The 20,104-nt window shown below is 40.5% G+C and overlaps 1 protein-coding gene across 1 annotated transcript; it reads left to right on the top strand.

Moving 5' to 3' along the window:
• The first annotated feature begins 6,549 nt into the window (after window positions 1-6,549).
• Window positions 6,550-19,679, top strand: LOC140909058 (p53 apoptosis effector related to PMP-22). The gene is made up of 3 exons (XM_073337447.2): window positions 6,550-6,985; window positions 16,045-16,188; window positions 17,110-19,679. Exons 1-3 carry the CDS (start codon window positions 6,775-6,777, stop codon window positions 17,307-17,309), a joined length of 555 nt encoding a protein of 184 aa, XP_073193548.1. The 5' UTR covers window positions 6,550-6,774; the 3' UTR covers window positions 17,310-19,679.
• The last annotated feature ends 425 nt before the right edge of the window (window positions 19,680-20,104 follow it).

Below are 20,104 nucleotides of genomic sequence, written 5' to 3'. Positions count from 1 at the left end.
TAACAAATATTTCTTCTATCTCCTGTGTGTTTTCAGGGCTGGGTTGATCTTCTCTCAGATCTCAGCTGGATGTGATTTTTTTCTGATGATTCTGAAGCTGAGCTGAGTTTAGAGAAGTTGAAATGGCCCAGACACACGTAGGCCCTGGTACAGCGAAGACTTACATACCTGAGTGACATTTGGCACATGCAGAACCTAAGGGGCCCCACTGAACTAAATGAGGCAACTCTTATGCATAAGTGTTTTTAGGATCAAGGTTTTAGAAAGGCATTAGCTCACTCGGGTGCAGGGGACCCACACAAGGACTTGCACACAGGGGTGCTGGAACAATTTTTATAGTGGGCGAGCTGAGAACCATTGACCCAAACTGTTAATCCTGTCTATGATGGAAACCACTTCAAGCCAGGGGGTGTGGCAGCACTCTCCCCACCCCCCTGCCCCGCCCGTTCCAGCACCTATGACCGCACAGGGTGAATTTCAGCTTAGGGCGCTGACTATAGCAGAGTGGCAACATTTGCCCCTACATGTGTCTCAAAATTCCTTAACTTTTTTTAGTGTCTTCTGCCCTCTAGTGGTAATATCTATCAGCCTTTCTTGTATCTCCTAGGAATGAAAATCCATTGGAACATCAAAGGAGAATGGCTATTAATTATTATTATTAGTAGTGATGAAGTATCACTTAGGACCAGGATTCTGTTGTGCTAGACAGTGTATAAACAGAGAACAAAAAGCCTACACAAAAAGCTATCACACAGGGTTGCCAATTTTGGTTGGACGTATTCCTGGAGGTTTCATCACACGACATAATCTTTAATTAAAGGTTTCAGAGTAGGCTGTAGCCCACGAAAGCTTATGCTCTAATAAAATTTGTTAGTCTCTAAGGTGCCACAAGTCCTCCTGTTCTTTTTTTTTAATTAAAGATTAGTCTTTAATTCCTGGAGACTCCAGGACAATCCTGGGGGGTAGTAACCCTAATATCATAAGATTCCCATGGCTCTGGTGTGTCAACAGAGATTAAATCTGTCTGGGGAGCCTGCCAAGAGGAGACTAAGTATAAGATGCAACTTGCAGGAGGCACCACAGTGGCATAGCCAAGTAAAAATATTTTGGTTTTTCAGGTGTTTTTTTTTTTTTTTTAATCCATATTTTCCATGGAAAGCAGACACTCATCATGAAAAAAAATCTGTTTAGGCAAAAAAACAATTTGCCATTGAAAAACAGCTTTGATAGAGCATTGCCGACCACCTTCAGAGACAGATAATGAGAGTGACAGTGGAGTAAGCTTCCAATAAGTGCTGGTGGCATGGAAACAGATTTCAAAATGTATGCAGCTCAATGAAAATGGATTATAATCACAAAGAATAAAAATACCTTAAGTATGGATATTTTCTTACTGGAAAGCAGATGTGAAACAAATTTTGCACTCACACCTGTTCAACTCCACTGAGTCACTAAGGCTCTATGTGGGTAACTGAGGTCAGAGTCTAGCCCATCACTCCTGTTTACATTGGACTTGTTTAACTTAGTGATTCATAAAAGGTGAAATGTGCCAGACAGTAGCTTAAAGCCACGTTCAAGCTTAAAGAATGTTCAATCTCCACAGGATCCAGCAGGGAGCACTGTAAATCCAACTAAAGATCCATCCGATGAAGTGAGCTGTAGCTCACGAAAGCTTATGCTCAAATAAATTGGCTAGTCTCTAAGGTGCCACAAGTACTCCTTTTCTTTTTGCGAATACAGACTAACACGGCTGTTACTCTGAAACCTGATTGCTGTAGTTATGTGTTGGTGGTCATCAAAACAAATAGGAAAGAAATCTGAATACAGTTAAAAGTTTGTAACAGAAATATTTCAGTGTACTAGCATTTAACCTTTAGGGATAAACCTTGTAAGGAGTTGTATTCCAGTGTTTATAATGGCTTTGTGAGGCTGATGTTGCTGCTCTCTAAAAAGACCTGATCCAAAGCCCACTGAAATTAATGGAAGGACTCCCATTCACTTGACTGGGCTTTGGATCAGGCTATAGGTCCTTTCAAAAAATAGACTAGAAGTGATTACTAAATGAAAATTTTGCTTTGTAGCTCAGGGCAGCATATGGTTTTGCCGACACAAATTACACCACATATCAAATAGCCAAATGCAGGCAGAGCCCCAGCTGTGTAGCGCAGAAAAAATATTGCTACAAAATAAAAAAGATGATGGAATTATCTGATTTGAAACAAAGGCTATACAACCCTTTTATACTCAATAATTAAGGGTGGGAGGAGGAACAAGGGATTCAGGGTTACTTATGGTGTCCCTGGTTTATGGTTGTCACTATAAAGGTGCCATTCAGGAAGAAGGGTCTAGATTCACGCTAATTACAGCACACATGACTTTGTGTTGTAATTCAGGATCCTGCATGTCTGAGATATCATCTTGTTCCAGAATGTGTGCCCAAGTGAGTCACATGCCCAAGACATTTGAGTAGGTTAGCTAAGCAAAGGCTATTTCACTTCATTAGGGGTTTTTGCATCCTTTCCCTGTGATTACATGCATCACTAAGGTTTTGGTTTGTTTCTTTGCAGTCTCAGACTTGATAGCTACCCTCTGGTCTCTGGGCATAAGCAGTCAACACACCTTTGACAGGAGAGACACACCATACCCACATGGAACTTCCTGCTCTGCTAAGGCTGCCATATTGGTTTGTTAGATTTTTCAGTGCTAGATAACAGGAACATTAGCACTGAGGGCAGGTAAAGGTCAGTAATATGTCATTGAACACTTGGCCACAGATAATATACAGTAGATTTTAGTTTATCTTTGGATTTATTTTGATTTCTCAAGAGGCTTCCCTTCAGCTGGATTGTCACAGGTATTTCTTCTACACAGCTCAGTGAGGCAGCTCCTTTCCACAGCTCAGTGAGGTTTCCAGAAGTAGAGTCCAGGAAGCAGTGCAAAATGTAAGAAGAATTATTCTTTTTGGGCAAATCTGTCTACTCTGTGCCACCCAAAAACAGTATTAGTTCTAGGGTGATTAAGGATATTCCTAGTGTGCAAAGGATAGTACTGCTGAGGAGTGGGAAGTGTGGCTTGAGGGCAGTGACAGGAGAAATATATGTTGGACTTCAATAACGGTCATTCATTTAAAAATGAAGAGAAAACTTACGTGTACCTCTGTGCAGTTGCACTGGGGAGGGGGGTAGGAGAAGCCCAGTTTAGCGCTGATGGCAGTGTTGTGAAACAAGAAGGGGCATGGCTGGGTGAGGCAGGGGAGTGGCCAAGTCTCCAGCAATACGCTGAACAGCACTATGATGGCTGCACTGGGGTGTTGGGAGGGGAGTGGGGGACATAGATTACATTGTCTTAAGAGATGTAGCAAGGGTTGCCTCTCCCCACACTCCCTTTAGACCCCAATACAGTAAGGTACTTAAAGCATGATCCTAACTTTATATATGTGAATTATCCCGTCACTGAATGAATTGACTTCATGGGACTATGCACATGCTTAAAGTTAGGCACACGATTAACATATCTTCCTTTATTTTAGTTATAAGCTGGGGACGCATCAATTAGAAGTAACGGAGGAGGAGAAGGACCTTGGAGTATTGGTTGATCATAGGATGACTATGAGCCGCCAATGTGATATGGCCTTGAAAAAAGCTAATGCGGTCTTGGGATGCATCAGGTGAGGTATTTCCAGTAGAGATAAGGAGGTCTTAGTACCTTATACAAGGCACTGGTGAGACCTCACCTGGAATACTGTGTGCAGTTCTGGTCTCCCATGTTTAAGAATGATGAATTCAAACTGGAACAGGTACAGAGAAGGGCTACTAGGATGATTCGAGGAATAGAAGTCTTTAAACCACGATTTGAGGACTTCAATAGCTCAGACATAGGTGAGAGGTTTTTCGCAGGAGTGGTGGGTGAAATTCTGTGGCCTGCGTTGTGCAGGAGGTCAGACTAGATGATCATAATGGTCCCTTCTGACCTAAATATCTATGAATCTTCCTGAATTGGGGGTTAGCGTCTCTAACCTTAGATAGCATAGGGATCCAACTACATCTGCCTGCGTGGCACACTTTCACTGCAACACATGTGTGACTCTTACAAAGCATATTTTAATCTTAACATAATTCTCCTTTCTTCCCTTACCATTAGTGTATTGCACTCAATACAATCTCTTTTTAGTCTTGAAGAAACAACAGTGTTTCCACTTCTGAGGTTATTTGTTTGAGTGATGAGGGTGGGTGGGTTGGGAAATCTCATCACTGAACCAACCAAGCACTTCTAAACTGGCACTGGTTACACTTTTTACAGAAAAAAACAAACACCCTTATGTATACCTTATGCAATCCCCAATGAGGAGTTACATGTCCATTCAATGTAGGCCCTATATTTTATTGTTTACATGAAAAAGGGATGGAATCTGAACAACAGGAGAGAACTGAACGCAAGATGAATTTGAGAGCATCACTTTGGATGAAATTGCAGGGGCATGGTAGCAGTAGTCAACGCTGAAGAAGAGAAAATTAAAGTAGTCAGGATTCAATATGACAAGGGCCTGGATGAGAGTTTTGGCAGTCTGGAGCAGACAGAAAACAGGACATGTTATAAAGGAAGAAGTAGCAATATTTGGGTGTAGCTTTGATGTAAGGATCCATAAAGAGAGATCATTCAAAAATATGGGCATGACACGTGACATATGGTATCAAATGTATATTTGTTAAGAAATTTTCAATTTATCGCTTACCCATCTTACACTTCTTGCCGTTGTTTGTATCTCAGTTGACTTAGCTAAGAATTCTTATAAGTTTATACATTTTATTAACCAAAATAATATTTATGGTAACATTAGAAATTACAGCATGAAAAATAAAGTTGGTTAGATAATAGTGTTCATAATTTCTAAACAAATGATTCTGACATAGAATACTAAAACTTTATAAAAAAATCTATGTCAAAGCAATAAACCAATATATTTTCACGATAAATCTTAACACAGTGGTAAATATATTGTATGTTTTCTGGATAGGTATTTTCAATACCAGTATAGAACAATAGATCTTAAAACAAATGCTTCATTAATTTGCCAGTCAAACTTGATATGCCAATTATAAGCTTTATGTGTTAATTAAATGGCGGGACTGTCCATCAATTCAACCCAATACAATTTCAAATTTAGGAATTTATTTAATAATTAAATAATTAAAAGTATCAATTTAGTTCAAAAGTACCTTCTAGGTAACAATAATTCATAGCCATGCCTTGTCATTTATACACTAACAAATATGCCACATACTAAGCATCAAATATGCAGATAATGACAGAGCTATTTTTAAGAACAAATTACATACATTATGGGAAGCAAACTTAATAACTTTATTAACTGAGCCACTTCTTTCATTCAGGTTTCATTGAAATTGGTATGAACAGCTATATTTCTTTCCAGAGTTTGCCAGTGGAGTCTTTTAAAAAAGACTTTAGGAAAAAGAGTGATACTTTATAAGCTGTTTGGTGTTACCATGTCACAAGTCTTTGCAGATTCTAAAAATTCTGGGGCGAGATGCCAACTTAATTTTCCTGGCCATATATTCCAATAAATCATTTAATTAATGTCAGTCAATATACAGGCACTTGGCATAATGCTGACTGTAATAGCAGGTAAGCTATAGTTAAAACAAGCAGATTTCCTTGTTAATAATTTCTCACTTCCATTCTAAAGACAGTTTTTGCCCCTAATTTGCATTTTTGCTATCTCAAAATTGGGTGAGAAGTCACACATTTTAATTCAATAACAACACTTTTTAAGCCTTCAATACATTAGATGATTAACATAATAATATCAATTTTTGGTAGCTCATAATGCTATCAGTTTTTGGTAACTGACTTGTTTTCAGTGCTCAGACTCTGGGTGTAAGCAACATTATCAAGAATGAGGGAAGGGAGAAAAGCATGGGAGATAAAATGAGGATCTTAGTTTTAGCCATATTTAGTTGCAACTGCCAACAGGACATCCACAAGGAGATGTTAAAGATACAGCCTGATATGTGGGGACTGAAGGAGATCTGTTAGACTTAAGTAACCAGCTACAAGCTACAACATAACATGAATAATGAACGGTGAAGAGTTAAAGTCATCAGTTCATGAACAACTTACAGGTTGGAAACTAATACTTCAAACTAATTTGGGAAATAATTATGAATAATGACGATGTTAGAAGAAATGCAGGATCAGTTTGTGGCTGATTCACGGACCAAAAAATGGGCTGATTTTATACTAAATATTTTTTACATCAAACAGTTTGATCAGCACCACTAGAGAATACTTTTTGTAGTGCCTTTCAGTGAGATTTTAAATACTGCATCTCTTATGAAATCTCACTTTCTCACAGCCTAGGGCAGCCCTGAATCTTCTCATACTGCAAAAAGATTTGTGAACTCGTGAGGTGCACTTTACGCTGGGCAGTGCCTGCTAGGAAAGGGTTAAGTGCCTAGACTAGGGAGTGTAATTGGAACCATGGTTTGTTTAGCAGCCAGGGGAAAGGAACAGAGCAGCAAGGGAGTTGAGCCCAGCCCGGCAGCTCCTCTCTGGCTCAACAGGTTATTGCTGCTGTTAGTCACTGGAATCTAGGTGGGGCTCTCTCCTCCCTTACTGCCTTTCTGCTGATTAAAAAGCAGCTCTCGCTCTCTCACACACACACTCTCTCTTAAAACACCCCACCCTGCAGAATCCAGAAAGAGCTCTCAGGCTTGTGCATCCATTCTCTGCTGAAGGCCCTGACTGCTGCATGAGATGGCGATATGTACCCTTGCCTGCTGGAGATGCAGGTGGCTCCTGCCCCTTCTCCTGGGCTTAGCTATCATCTTGGGCATCATTGCATTGTCCGGCCGGGGCTGGCTGGAATCGGAGTCAGCGCCGTACCAGCACCAAGCGTCGTTATGGGAGAGCTGCACCCGGTGGGACACTTTCCCCAACTGGGTATGCCAGTCCCTCATGGATTACTGTAAGTGTTTGCAATGGGGTGTCAGAGTCCAGGCCACATGCCTGAGCTCACCCTACTCCAACCACCCCAGTTATCCCTGCCAATATTTGACAGCTGTAAATTGGTGCCTTCTTTATTAGCAAAATAACTGCCTCTACCAATGGCCATTAGCAAAACAACCCCTTTCCTCACTTAGGAAGGGTCCAATTGTTCCCCCTGTGTGGCTGGTTAATGGGGGGTTCAGGACAAGTTGGCGTTTGCAGGACTAGCATTAACAGCATTTCCTAGTTAATAGTTACACAGAAAACCAGGCCTTATCTGCCTCTGGTTGCTTTTGAACAGGCTTCCCTGTCAGTCCAACATTAAGCAACTGGATGAGGGACTCACAATGGAAGTAAATGAAAAAGAATAGCAGATGGAGTCTTTTAAAATCAAGTGAACAGATCTGGCTCTTTGCATGTCTTCTCTCCTTTATTGCTGGCTCTCCACCAGCACTATTTGTGACCTACATGAGGCTCCTTGAAGTCGCCAACCTCTTTGCCCTCTGATGAGTGTGTTGATAAATGCTGGCCATTGCTAGCACAGCACACATGCCCAGCCTCTGGAGTGCCATACCTGGACAACATCTTAACTACCCTCCTCATAATACTCTGGAGGGAGTGAGGGAAACAGGAGTCCAACCGTTCTGGACTAAGGAAATTCTGCTGTTTTGGTGCCTCTCAACCTGTGATTTCAAATAGAGTGAAATGTGTTTTGAGTATGGAAAGAAAATGGTATTTAGTTGATACACATACATATATTATAGAGAAGGAAGTCACTATATGAAGCAGCTGAAAAATCTGAAACTAAATCAGGGGGATATTGTGTATATATTTTCGAAGTGGCTAAAAATGTTAGTAAATTATGTTCGGTTCAGCTGCCTCCTCTTAATACTCTCACCACATATTCTCAGGGTATGGTTTTTGCTGCCAAAGTACTTGCTGATTACATTTGTTGTTTTATCAAATGAAACATTTAGGGTCAAATACAGAGACACACCTTCAGAACTTCATTGAAATGCACTGGACTGGGGAAGCTTGGGAGGATAAGAAAAGGAAAATGGAATATATTTTTTCTCCCTAAAAGGCAGAGACTGTTCTTTGCACATATTGGTTCTTTTACAGCCTTCTTAGTGGGGGAGGAACAGATACAATGATTGTATCAAGATGATAAACATCCAAAATGATCTGGAAACTCAGAAACCTTGGATTATACTGGATTTAAAATGGGTATTAGGAGTGTGGAAACAGAGGATAAACCATTTGGGGTACTGTATCTGTTGTGTGGATGGATTAATGTTTGTGAGTAGTTTTCCATTATGGCACTTGCCCGCAAGCAAAATGCAGAACTCATTGTGAGAGCAACAGCATAATTTTTTACCCTGATGATGTCTGTAGGTTTTACTCTTATGTGGGAGGAATTTGGCTGCCCTCAGAAAGTAACTTCATGTTCCCAGACCCTTCCTACAAAGGGAAGAAAGGCTAAAAAAACAGGTGCCAGGTTTCAGAGTGGTAGCCGTGTTAGTCTATATCAGCAAAAAAACCCGAGGAGTACTTGTGGCACCTTAGAGACTAACAAATTTATTTGGGCATAAGCTTCTGATGAAGTGGGTTTTAGCCCACGAAAGCTCATGCCCAGATAAATTTGTTAGTCTCTAAGGTGCCACAAGTACTCCTCGTTTTTTTTTTGCTAACACAGCAGAGTTACTGCACTTAGGTTTCTCTCAATACATGCTGTAGATTTAGTACTATATGACTGTTTCATACTTCACCCCAGAAAACCAGGAGCTTTGGGAAAGGGCCACATTCTGCTGTTTTGCTAAAGAACTGTTGTTCCTATGGCTGTTATAAATGAAGAATAGCCTTAATTACTGACAGGTTATTTTAACCAACTCAACTTTGTCCCTTGAATAATCTTGATGAGGTTAATGTTGTACTGTCAAAATTATTCTGTTCAAATATTATCTACATCTAGGCAAAGGACATAACATGTCAGACCATGGTTTGATTTTCTTAACATGCCAATATGGAACATGTTATTTTATTTTTTAAAAATGCTAAGAATTTTAACTCAAAATAGGCATGCACAGGGCTGCCGCAGTTAAAACAATTTATTAATCTAGACGCATAACTCTTTGTAATATCTAATTACTCCACCCTATTCTGTTCCCCTCCCAGTGATAAGAAAAGAAAGCTTCAAGGTGGATCCCCTCACTAATTTAAAGCTACATTGGAATCAGCTTCTTAATCAAGCATCTGCATGTCCATTGCATGTTGATTAGGGGAGATGAAACTGAACCATGCCCTCTAGTTGGGGGGGAAAAAATCTTCCTGTTGGAATGGTTCCTAAATTGAACTGCTTCTTAATACATGTCTGAAACCTGGGGCTCTGGTGTCCCACAACGGACAAAGGGTGGAAAGCCAAAAAGAACAGTGGGGGTCAGCTTGTAGCTGGAAAGAGGGTTTGTTTTGAGAACTGTTCTGGTTTCACCAGGAAGCTCCTGAGTGCCAGCATGTGCATGTTACCAATATACTACATGCAAAAGCTGGCGCATTGCACTGCATTTTGAATTGAGGTTATGTAGCCCAGAATGCTGCTGGATTAACAATCCTCCTTTTGTGTCTAGTCTGTGCTGGTCAGATATGCTGTATTTGATGTATTACTGGTAAGGGCTTATTTGCAAAGCAATTGTTTTTCTGCCTTTGTACCTTAAAAAGACACTTGTAGGTTTAGACCCAATATTTGTGGATGGGAATGTCCTCTTGATTCTAGATAAACATTTTTATTTTTTTAAGGTTCTTAGCTTCACAGTTATTTTAGATTTGAATTACCATCCTCTAACAGAAAGTATATATGGTCAAGTCCCTAACAGGGTACTTAATGCCCTGCTGGTTATGTTTTAATAATCCATTGGCATTTATGAAATTCACAATAATTGATTTTAAAAAGTACATACAATACATGGAAACATTAATTTGGATCTTTACCAGGAAAAAAAAAAGGCTAGAATCTTATGAGCATGGGCCAGGCTCCGTGAGTTATTTGTTAAGTCCATCTGGGGATGTGTAGCAGTAACAGTGTAGTTGGGAGACTGAGTGGACTTTGATTCAGCAGGCTCTCAGCCAAGTTTGTTGATAGATTTATCAGGCAGCTCAGATGAGTTAGGTAGGAATGTTAAAGATATATTCTCTCTTGACCTTACCCCTCTGTGCGTATTCCTATCAGCTTTGTGATACAAGAGTTGCTTTAGGGGAAGTTGAATGTAGTTTGCAGTGTGTGCTCAGCAAAAGTCAATGACAGTAAAAGAGACACTATCAAGGTTGCTGTGTCCAACCCACCCAAATCAAGTATTATAGCTTTATCTAAACTAGGAAGCATTATATAAGGTTCCTGCCAGGGTACCAGACTAAGCATCCCAGTGGAGATGAGTAATGCCGGACCAGTTAACTACCTGCTTTTCAGCATGTTCAACTACAGTACAATGGTTATACAGACTCTGGAAGCTGCCAGCATTTTGTCTACAATAGGACCCCCACCCAGTGTCAACCTGTTGTTGTACTAGTGGGCATTGTTTTGTACAATTTCCAGATGTAGCCATGGCTTATTCAAAACGTTCACCAGTAAAATAAAGGGTGCAATTAACAATCTTAGTTCCTCCAAAACAATCTCTGAATCCTGCATTTCTTGCACTCTGATGTGGACATATCCACCTTATTCTGTCATTATGTGTGCAAGAAAATTCCCTTTACCATGGACTCCTGCTCAGGATGAACCAGAAGAGAGCTTAGACCTCCTTATTTGGTCAACAAGATCACATTTCATACCTGCTGCTCTGTTGCTGAACCAAACAACCTGCAGCCATTTATGATAACAGAAAATAAATATAACATCACTATCAGCAGTTCCCAGTCTTCAGCCATTAGAACGGCAATTATTCACAACCTCACCAACTGATCATTGCAATGAAACTTATAAAATCAGAAGTTATAGATGGAAAAGTCCTGATACTTTAAATGATCTAGTCCATGTACCTGCTGCTGTAGGATTGCTCTCTACAGAATGTTCTCCTAGGGTTTTGGTTCAATCTAATTTTAAATGTCCGACGCAATAGAGTTTTCACCACTTCCCTTGGGAACACATTTCACTGTCAAAAAGATTTCCTGACATTCAGGCTAATTTCTCTTCCTTTTTAAACTTCATCCCATTTCTGGTAATGCCACCCTAAATAACTCCTCTCCCTCCTTGGTGCTTGCAGTCCTCTAATATCTGTAGACTTACGTTCTTCTCTAAATAATCACTTAGCTAAGATGTGGGTATATAGGTCTAACTCTTTTAATCTTTCCTTGTAATTATATCCTTTCAGCCCTGAATCATTTTAGTTGCTCTTCTGTGAACTCTGAAATATATTTCTGGTAATGAGATGTCTAGAATTAAAGGCAGTATTTCAGGTGAAGCTGGTGCAGAGTACATAGAAAAAGACTATTACTTCACTGCTGCATGATCTGATGCTTCTGTATATGCAGCCCAAAATTGCATTGGTGGTTTTGCGACCATATCATAAGCACCTATTTGCCAGTGCTGAATCAGAAACTCTCTGGCTAAAAAGGGATTGAATACATCAATTTCTCCAGAACTGAAACATTAACAAATAAACACCTCTCACTTATGATTGCAAAACTAGCCTTACAAATGTGAACCAAATGGAAACTGGTGCAGTGTTTTCTCCCTCTGTCAGGAGGCATAGAGCTTCAAGTTGCCCAAGCAAAAACAGCGTGAAAATGATGAGACAATGGCTAACCCCAGAGAAAGGCTGTTGAGCAACTGAGATAGACAAAGGACCCCACAAACAAAGGCTGGGAGCTGGGGATCAGCTGAGGCCCACTCAACAGTCAGAAAGCTCTGGGATGGAAAGAGAGCAAAAATCTGTCATTTAGCACACTCATGGACAGGGGGAGTCTTTCACGTTTGTCAGACAGCTGAGAGGCAGAAGCTGATCAGAAAGAAGGACCTCCATCTAGAGTCCAGGGATAATACTCTAAAGGAATCCTAGCACTCTCCCTCAGATCTGAAAGTCTCGTGTGTGTGTGTGTGTAAAAGTGGTGTTCACCAGGTGCTCTGTGGTGAACCTTCCTACCCCAATCTTTATATTGACCCTTAACACAGGTGTCCGGTACATTTTTCAAGCCCTATACTCCTTGGTATTGTCAAATGCTCTCATTTAGGGCATATCTATACTGGGGTTTTCTTGCATTTCTTTTGCCAAACATTTCCCACTGTTGCTTCCACCAGTGTTAGGAACAGTAGCAGTGTTAGTGTAAACAGGGCTGTAGGACTCACTGTTTCAAGCACGATGTTGTCTAATCCTGCTCAGAGCAGGTCCACAAGACACAATGGCAAAAAACACCAACAGCTATCTTCAGTCCTATCTATACTAATATGCCAACTCCTGCTGCCACTCGTGGTGCTGAAATGGTGGAAGCAATAATAGAAAATTTGTGGCCAAATTAGACAAGGCCACAGTATCATTTGTAAATTTCGTGACCATGACCATTTTACTCCCTCTTTATTTATGAAGACCAGGGCCGTCCTTAGGATTTATGGGGCCCTACGCAGTATTATTAAACTGGTGCCCCTATGCTCCACTGAAGGTGGTCCCCAGCTGGCACCGTTGACTCCAGTGTGTCGAGGGGGCTCAGCCAGGGCCGGCTCCAGGCACCAGCTTTCCAAGCGGGTGCTTGGGGTGGCATTTAGAAGGGGGAGGCCGTCTGTGTCCCGCAGCGGCAATTCGGTGGCCGCTCTGCTGCTCTTCCCGCTGCGGCGACAACTCGGCGGTGACTACTTGGGGCTGCAAAATTGGTAGAGCTGCCCCTGGGCACAGCCACCACCCCTGCCCGCGGTCCCCCAGAACCCCCGCCATTGCTGACACACACCGAGCTTCCTATGCAGCAGACGCTGTGGCAGTGGCTCAAGGCAGGCTTCGCGCTGTCACATGGGGGCTGCATCTTGCCAGAGCCTAGGGCCCTCCTGCAGCCCCTCGCCCCTCCTGGCTCACCATGAGCATTTTGACAGTAAGTACCAAGCAGTAATAACAACAATAATAATACAAGTGTGTGCGTGTGAGAGAGCCCGCGAGAAAGCCAGTGTGTGTGTGTGTGTAGGATTGTGTGTTGGGGGACTGTGTGACAGAGTATGAGACTGTGTGTGTGTGTGTGTGACAATCTGTATTGGGGGACTGTGACTCGTGAGAAGCAGAGTGTATGTGGGCATGAGAGCCAGTCTGTGTGTGAGAGAGACAGTGTGTGTGTGTGAGTGTTAGGGAAGTGTGAGCTCACTGTCACTTTAAGTCGTGTCGTCCGGTCCCCCCGTCCTCCCCCCACTGCTGACTCACGGGGAAGTTTAGCTCCTCCTGTCCTGGCCCCAGCCCGGCCCCCGCTGGAGACCCTCTGGCAGGCAGGGTCCAGGGAGGGACCTGAGCTGGGCTGCCGCACCGCCAGTGACCGGCCTCACTGCCCTGGGCTCCCCTTAAGGACAGCCCTGATGAAGACATTAAATAAAACTGGACTTGACACTAATCTTTGCAGTTTCGTCACTAGACATCTCCCAAAGCTAACTACATTGCTAGTTTATTATTACCAGAGCTGAGCAAATAATTCACAGCAAATGGATTCCAGGAGGAGCTTTCACAGCAGGCAGTTATACAAAAACTTCTTTTTACTTGTAAAGTAAGTGTATCTGATAAGGAGATCCCTGAGACTCAATAAATGTGAGACCCCTACAATGCCATTTTTTTAGAGAGTCAACTGTTCAGAGTCCATCCAAATTATAAGGTGTCTGAGTCCTTGGAATGTTTGTACTTGATATTCCAAACTCCCCTTGCTCAAGGAGTGTACAGATCTGGCTTTCTACTGAACTTTTATAATAGTTTTGTGAATTATTCTGTATGACAAATCCCAATAAATAGTTTAAATAGATGGTTTAATCCAGGAAACATTTTTTCTTGAGCTGATTCCATGCTATGTTTAAGCATATTTAGACAGTAATGATCAGCAAATGAATCCTTTGGCTGTGGCAGCTTTGAACCTAATGGCCAGTACCAGCATTGGGAGCGTCAGCGAATGACATCCAGTATGAAAGAATTAGTACAGGTTTCAGACCAAAAATTCCAACCAAGCCGTTCCCGTCCTCCATTCCTAACCCTGCATCAGTTCCACATGGGAGGGAAGGGATAGGATATACTAGGGGTGGTTGAGGAGGAATGCAAATTGCTGATAGTGATGTTATATTTATTCATTTGCACAAACTCCCTTCTTTTGTCAGCAGCAATGTGGGTCCAGTTTGCAGGGCTGCTGTGGAGCTTCTCCACATTCTTTCTAGGCCTGGCTGACTGTCTTCAGGATTGGGCCATGCCCATGTGGAACCCTCATGTGTATTCTGCTATGCCCCTTAGTCCTATACGAGACAGGTTCAGGATTTGGGCCTACATGATTTCTTTGTTTTAATCTCCTGTGTAAATGCAGGCAACCAGTCTTTAGAGTAGGTGGACGCATGGTAGATGCATGACGACTGTCTACCTATAAAATTAAAACTCTTGAATTAGTACCTTTGGTCTCTTCAAAGTCAAAATAGTCAACTACTTGTCCTCGTGGTTAAGAAATGGCCTGTTGTTGCATGATGCTTGCCTATGCTTGTGTCTGCTGTTTGGAAAGAGAATGAGATTTGAATCTTCAGAAGCCAGCATTTATTTTAAAAAGGAAACTGTAGGTTGCTTTTCAGGAAGGGATGTTATTTTTCTGGTGCCCGGACATTGATGCCCATTGTTGCCATGAAGGGATTTCTTACTTAGCAGTGGCAAATGGAGGAGAACATTCTGGAATAAGGTTACTGGAATAAGGTTACTTTCTGAATGTCTTTTTGGTCCTCTTCTTCTGCCTCTGAGTGACTTGAAGTTATACTTGAGACATATCCTGGTCCCATGAACCTGTCCACTTTGAATGTATTCTCTTATCCCACATGGTACTCAAAATAATTAAAATTGGGAAGTTTGGGTAACTCCACCAGTCATTGGACTGCTCGCTTTCCTTCTCCCTACACATCTAAGCTGGTTCCAAGTCCTTTTGGTGCTGAGTCTACATTATCTTTAAGAGCCACCTATTCCCTTCTATTTCTACTGGTACAAACCATGTCCAAATCTTTGTAATCTCTCCCCTTAACTATTCCAGATCTACCCCATTCTGTTCTCCATTCTGTTCTGTTCTCACTTCACGCTCCAGTTCATGCAGAATAAAGCTGCCAAAATCCAATTCCTTGAATGTGACTTATTCCACTCCCTTTATGACTACCCATAACTTTCTGCATTGGTTGCCTTCACATCTCTCATTTCCTCTATGTGGGCATAGGCTCCCTTATCTTGTATACCAATCACCCTTTCCTTATTCAGATCTCACATTAATTCTAACTTCTTCTGCTAAGCCTTCCAGTGCTAGTCCTCCATTACAGCATTACTCATTTCTTCATCAATTAAAAAAGTAACTACAAATTCATGATGTCAAACAGCTTCTATCTCTTGGTCCCAGCAGAAAACTGCATTGCCCAGGTTGATATCCCTTCATTTGTCTGATTTTGTCCTCCCCACATCCTTCTTGTCTGTTTGCTCATGGACCATGAATGGAATTTTCAAAAGTGGGCTAACTCTCCTCCCACTAACTTCAGTGAGAGCTTTACCATTGATTTCAATGGGAGCAGAGCTAGGCCAATGCTGAGTGCTTTTGAAAATCCCAACCTTTGTCTTTTTTCTTGTGCTTGTAAAGCATTGTGCATACTTATGGCACATATAAATAGTGATAATAAATAATTACTCTCTGCTCAGACGTCTATGGTTCCCTAAAAGCCACACTTACATTTCTGATACTTCAAAGCAATATTGTATGCTTATAAGGGAGAGAATCTCCACAATGATAGAATTAAAGCAAACAAAAGACCTAAAGATGACACATACTTCCATGTACTGTTTTATATAACATGTTTCCCCCTTTCCTTTCAAGCCTGGGGAAGAGCAGCAGCTGCCACCTACCTCGTCGGCTTTGTGATCCTAGTCATCTGTTTCGCCCTAGCAGTCATTGCATTCTCTGTTGACATACTTCGTTTCAACTTTGTGCGAGGAATCGGTGGCTTGCTCTTTGTTGCTGGTAAGACTGATGATTGCTTCTTAAACTGATGTTTGTTCTAACTCTGATACCTGCTAGCTGGAGTAAAGCCTCCTTCTCTCTCCTCCTAAAAATATCCACCCCACACATATTTCTAATTGGGTTCATGATTCATTTTTATGAATGAGAAAAGCTTGTTTTACTTTTGAAGTGATACTTGGTTTGCATCCTCAGAGTTTAGACATGTTGTAATGATCATTACAATGTCCAAGGATGCAAATCAAGTTTCACTTCAAAATTAAAACAGGATGTGGGTGTTGTGACATGATGGGGGAGACATAAAGCGAGCAGGTAAACTAGAATGCTTTGCTCTGAACTCTTTCTGATAGTTCTGTGGAAGTAACTAAACAGTGAAACAACAATCCCAGCAGCAATGTCTCTAACACACAAGTATGTTTTGCCCTGGAAACTGCTATGCAAATACTAAAGTAAAGGACTTTTAACTACAACTTTTGATTCTTTTAGTCCAGATTGTTCCACCTCTGCATCTATGCTTGGTTAAAGAAATTTGCATTCCTCTTATTAAGCATCATTGCCATTGTGTTAGTTTGAATTGTTCTCAAGCATAGGGTTAAGGACCCAATTCTTTAGTCACTTTGCACCCAAAACATCCTTTTGAAGTCAGTGAGAGATCTGTGTGTAGAATGGTTCCAGAATGAGGCCCTGATCCTGCCATAAGATCTGTGTGGGCAGACCCTCATACCTGCGCTGAGTCCCATTGAAGTCAATGGACCTCTGCAAGAATGCAAGGGTATACCTGCACTGATCTGATTGTAGGATTGCAGCTAAGTCCTTAAATATCTGAGAGGGGAGTGCACCTACCTGCCAATAAAGTCAGAGTAGGAAATGTGATGAGATTAATTGTCACTCATTTTCAATTTGTTTATTTTTACCTTCCTTTAGCAATATTCCAGATCATATGCCTGGTCATCTATCCAGTGAAGTTCACAGAAGACATCGAAATGAGGGGAGCTAATATGTTCAGCTGGGCATACGGCTTTGGTTGGGCCAGCACTATTATTCTAATAGGCTGTGCTTTCTTCTTCTGCTGTCTCCCCAACTGGGAGGATGAGGTGCTGGGTAACATCAAGCCAGCATATTAGTATTCTTCCCCAGAGAGGAGTTGAAAAGCACATTGTATACAATGAAAGAATAAATTAAAATATAAACACACTAAAAATTACAGCACCGGAACTTTGAAAATTGGATGTTACAGACTGAAAAAAAATCTTATTTTTCCAGAATGTTTTGAACTTGTGCTGACGCTGAGTTAGCAGAAAGGCTTGGCAACCTGAAGCAAATATTTTAGAAATTGTAGGTAAAAGATCAGAAGGTTTGTATTTTCATATTCATATCCGATATGGATTGATTTGGGTTAGTCAATCTGTTGCCTCTCTCTCTACATGCAAAAGTTCCTACTAATTAAGTCACTCTCTTCCACACATTTGTTTAGACATCCATATAAAGAATTTAGTACTTAAAGTACAGAGGGAGAGAAACAGAAGTGCATTCTGATTTTAACCAGAAACACTGCAGAGCCCTTTTATTCCCTTCCTGGTATTTTTGTTTTTATGTTTTATATGCAAATTTGTCAGTAGTGAAATAGAATTAAAAAAAAATCTTTCAAAGAAGGTTTTTTTTTCTTCCAACATAATTAGTCCCAAAAAAGAATTTTTGCTTTGCAAGTTCATTGCAATCTGAAGTCTCCTAAGAATTTCTTCTCCCCTCCGTATTATTGGACTGATATCCAATACTAAGTAGTAGAAATTGAAGCTAGAGAAATTAGAAACTTAAAACAAAATATTTTTCCACTGACTGTAGCAGTTAGATGGCATTAAAAAGCATAAAGTGAATATCTGTGTGTACAATATTAATGGTGTGTGCTGGTGTAACATTTATTAGCATTCGTTTGTGAAGACTGCAGTACTCATATGTGATGAAACCATAAGTGAATAACACAAATTGTTCCAAGAGTACCAATAAAACCTTCAGACCATCAAACACCATCATGTATTTTTATGCTACATTTTAGAGATATTAGTTTAGAAAATATTTTAGAGTTGTATTTTGTTTTTAAATAGGTACTATTTTTCACATCCCTTCACCTTTAAAACCAGGTTGCCTTAGCTATCAGACAGGCTTTGGAGGAAAATTTTAAAATACAGTTTTCAAAAGTGATTTAAAATAGATTTTCTGTATTTCAGAGTGTAGCAAATTTAAGGTCTCATATGGGGTGAACCACCAGGGATCCAAATGCACAGGTCTCTGTGTGAGTGTGCATATATTTACACACATTTCACTGGATAATCGGAAATCGCAGCTGAGTGGGATAGCAAATGTGATTCTAGACTTGAAAGAAATACCTAAGAGATGTAGACATATTTGGAAGTAAGGACTTATCACCTTAATATCTCAATACCAATGACATCAGGCCTCTAAACTGTGGATCCCTCACTGATGCAGCAAATGTAATTTTTGATCTGTACTTTTTACTTTATCTTCGTTTGAGGAGAAAGAAGGAAACTTTTTTGTGGCAGGTTATTTTTTTTTAAGTGGTGCCTATTTGAAGCTGCTCAGAGGTTGCAAATCCTGAAAGTAGCTCTGGCACAGCTATATGACTGGGTAGGGTACAGGTGAAGTGGTGAAAAGCAAATGCACGTGGTCACATCCTTCCATTGTTTGTCAAGTGGTCTGGGGTTTATATCACATGGCTGAAGAAATAAAACAAGTTATTCCAAGTTATCATGACACCATACTGTAGGTGGTGTGTGTGTGCACACATGTATTTATACATAATGTAGAAAACACACACAAAAATATAACCTATAAGACATAACCAGAACACAGTAGAACTAAAATACATAAAAACTAAGTTTACTCAATGCCCAATCTATTTTGTATTATATTGTAGTTTTGTAATACACCTTTTGCTTTTGGTGAAAATGTATAATTGTACATGTTATAATCTCAGTCATGGCTAGCCAATCAACTAAATTTATGATTCTTGCTGGGAAGGGGCAAATTTTCCTCTCTTTCTGTACAGTACAACTGCTGGTGCGGATTGCCTTACAAATTCATCTGTACCACTAATATGATAATATATAGTTCTACATTGAGCACAAAGGACAACAAGGAATAGTGATGTTGTCTCGCAAATACCTTGCACAGCTAAAGATCTGAAGCAAAACAAGACCTGAAGGTGGATGTACGCACTTGGAGAGAGGTTGAGTAGAAGTGTGTTGCTCAGAATTACTGAAGTGTTTTGTATGTTTTTGTAATCATTGTCATACTTGACAAAAAAAGAAAGTTAAATATAAATGAAGTTGAGTTCCAGAAGTATTTTGAAAGGAAACAAAAGCAAAATGTTATGGCTTGTTATGTTCACTTCAGCTGTTCAGGAATAAGCAATTGCAAATATTTTAATAATAAACTACTTTCAATAAATGATGGCAATATATTTTGATAATTTCAAATATAGTGGTTTCACTTATTCTGTTTAAGGAGGTTATTCAAAAAATGTATACTTAGTAGTGGTAACTGTTTGGAGTAGTTTATGAGAAGGGGGCTCACTTAAAGCATGAATTTAAGGAATTCTTGACTTTTAACGTGAACATCAAAATGTATGAACTCTAAAGGCAAATAAATGAGGCAGAGCTATTATTTATATGAAAAGGCAAAAATGCACAATGTTCACGGAAATGAATTGCCCCTCTTATTCTGAATACCTTCATCAAATGCAGTGTATCTGGAAAACACTCCATTAGGCCTATAAAAGGTAATCATTCAAGAAAAACAAATAAACAGCATTCGAAAGAGATTAAGTATAAGCTGCATCTGATGAGGACGATGGAGCACAGACATTTTTATTTGTGATCTGATTGGATAATGTTGTTCCAGA

This window comes from Lepidochelys kempii, chromosome 3 (genome assembly GCF_965140285.1).
Source record: "Lepidochelys kempii isolate rLepKem1 chromosome 3, rLepKem1.hap1, whole genome shotgun sequence".
NCBI lineage: Eukaryota > Metazoa > Chordata > Testudines > Cheloniidae > Lepidochelys > Lepidochelys kempii.
This window is presented reverse-complemented; position numbering and strand designations above follow the sequence as displayed.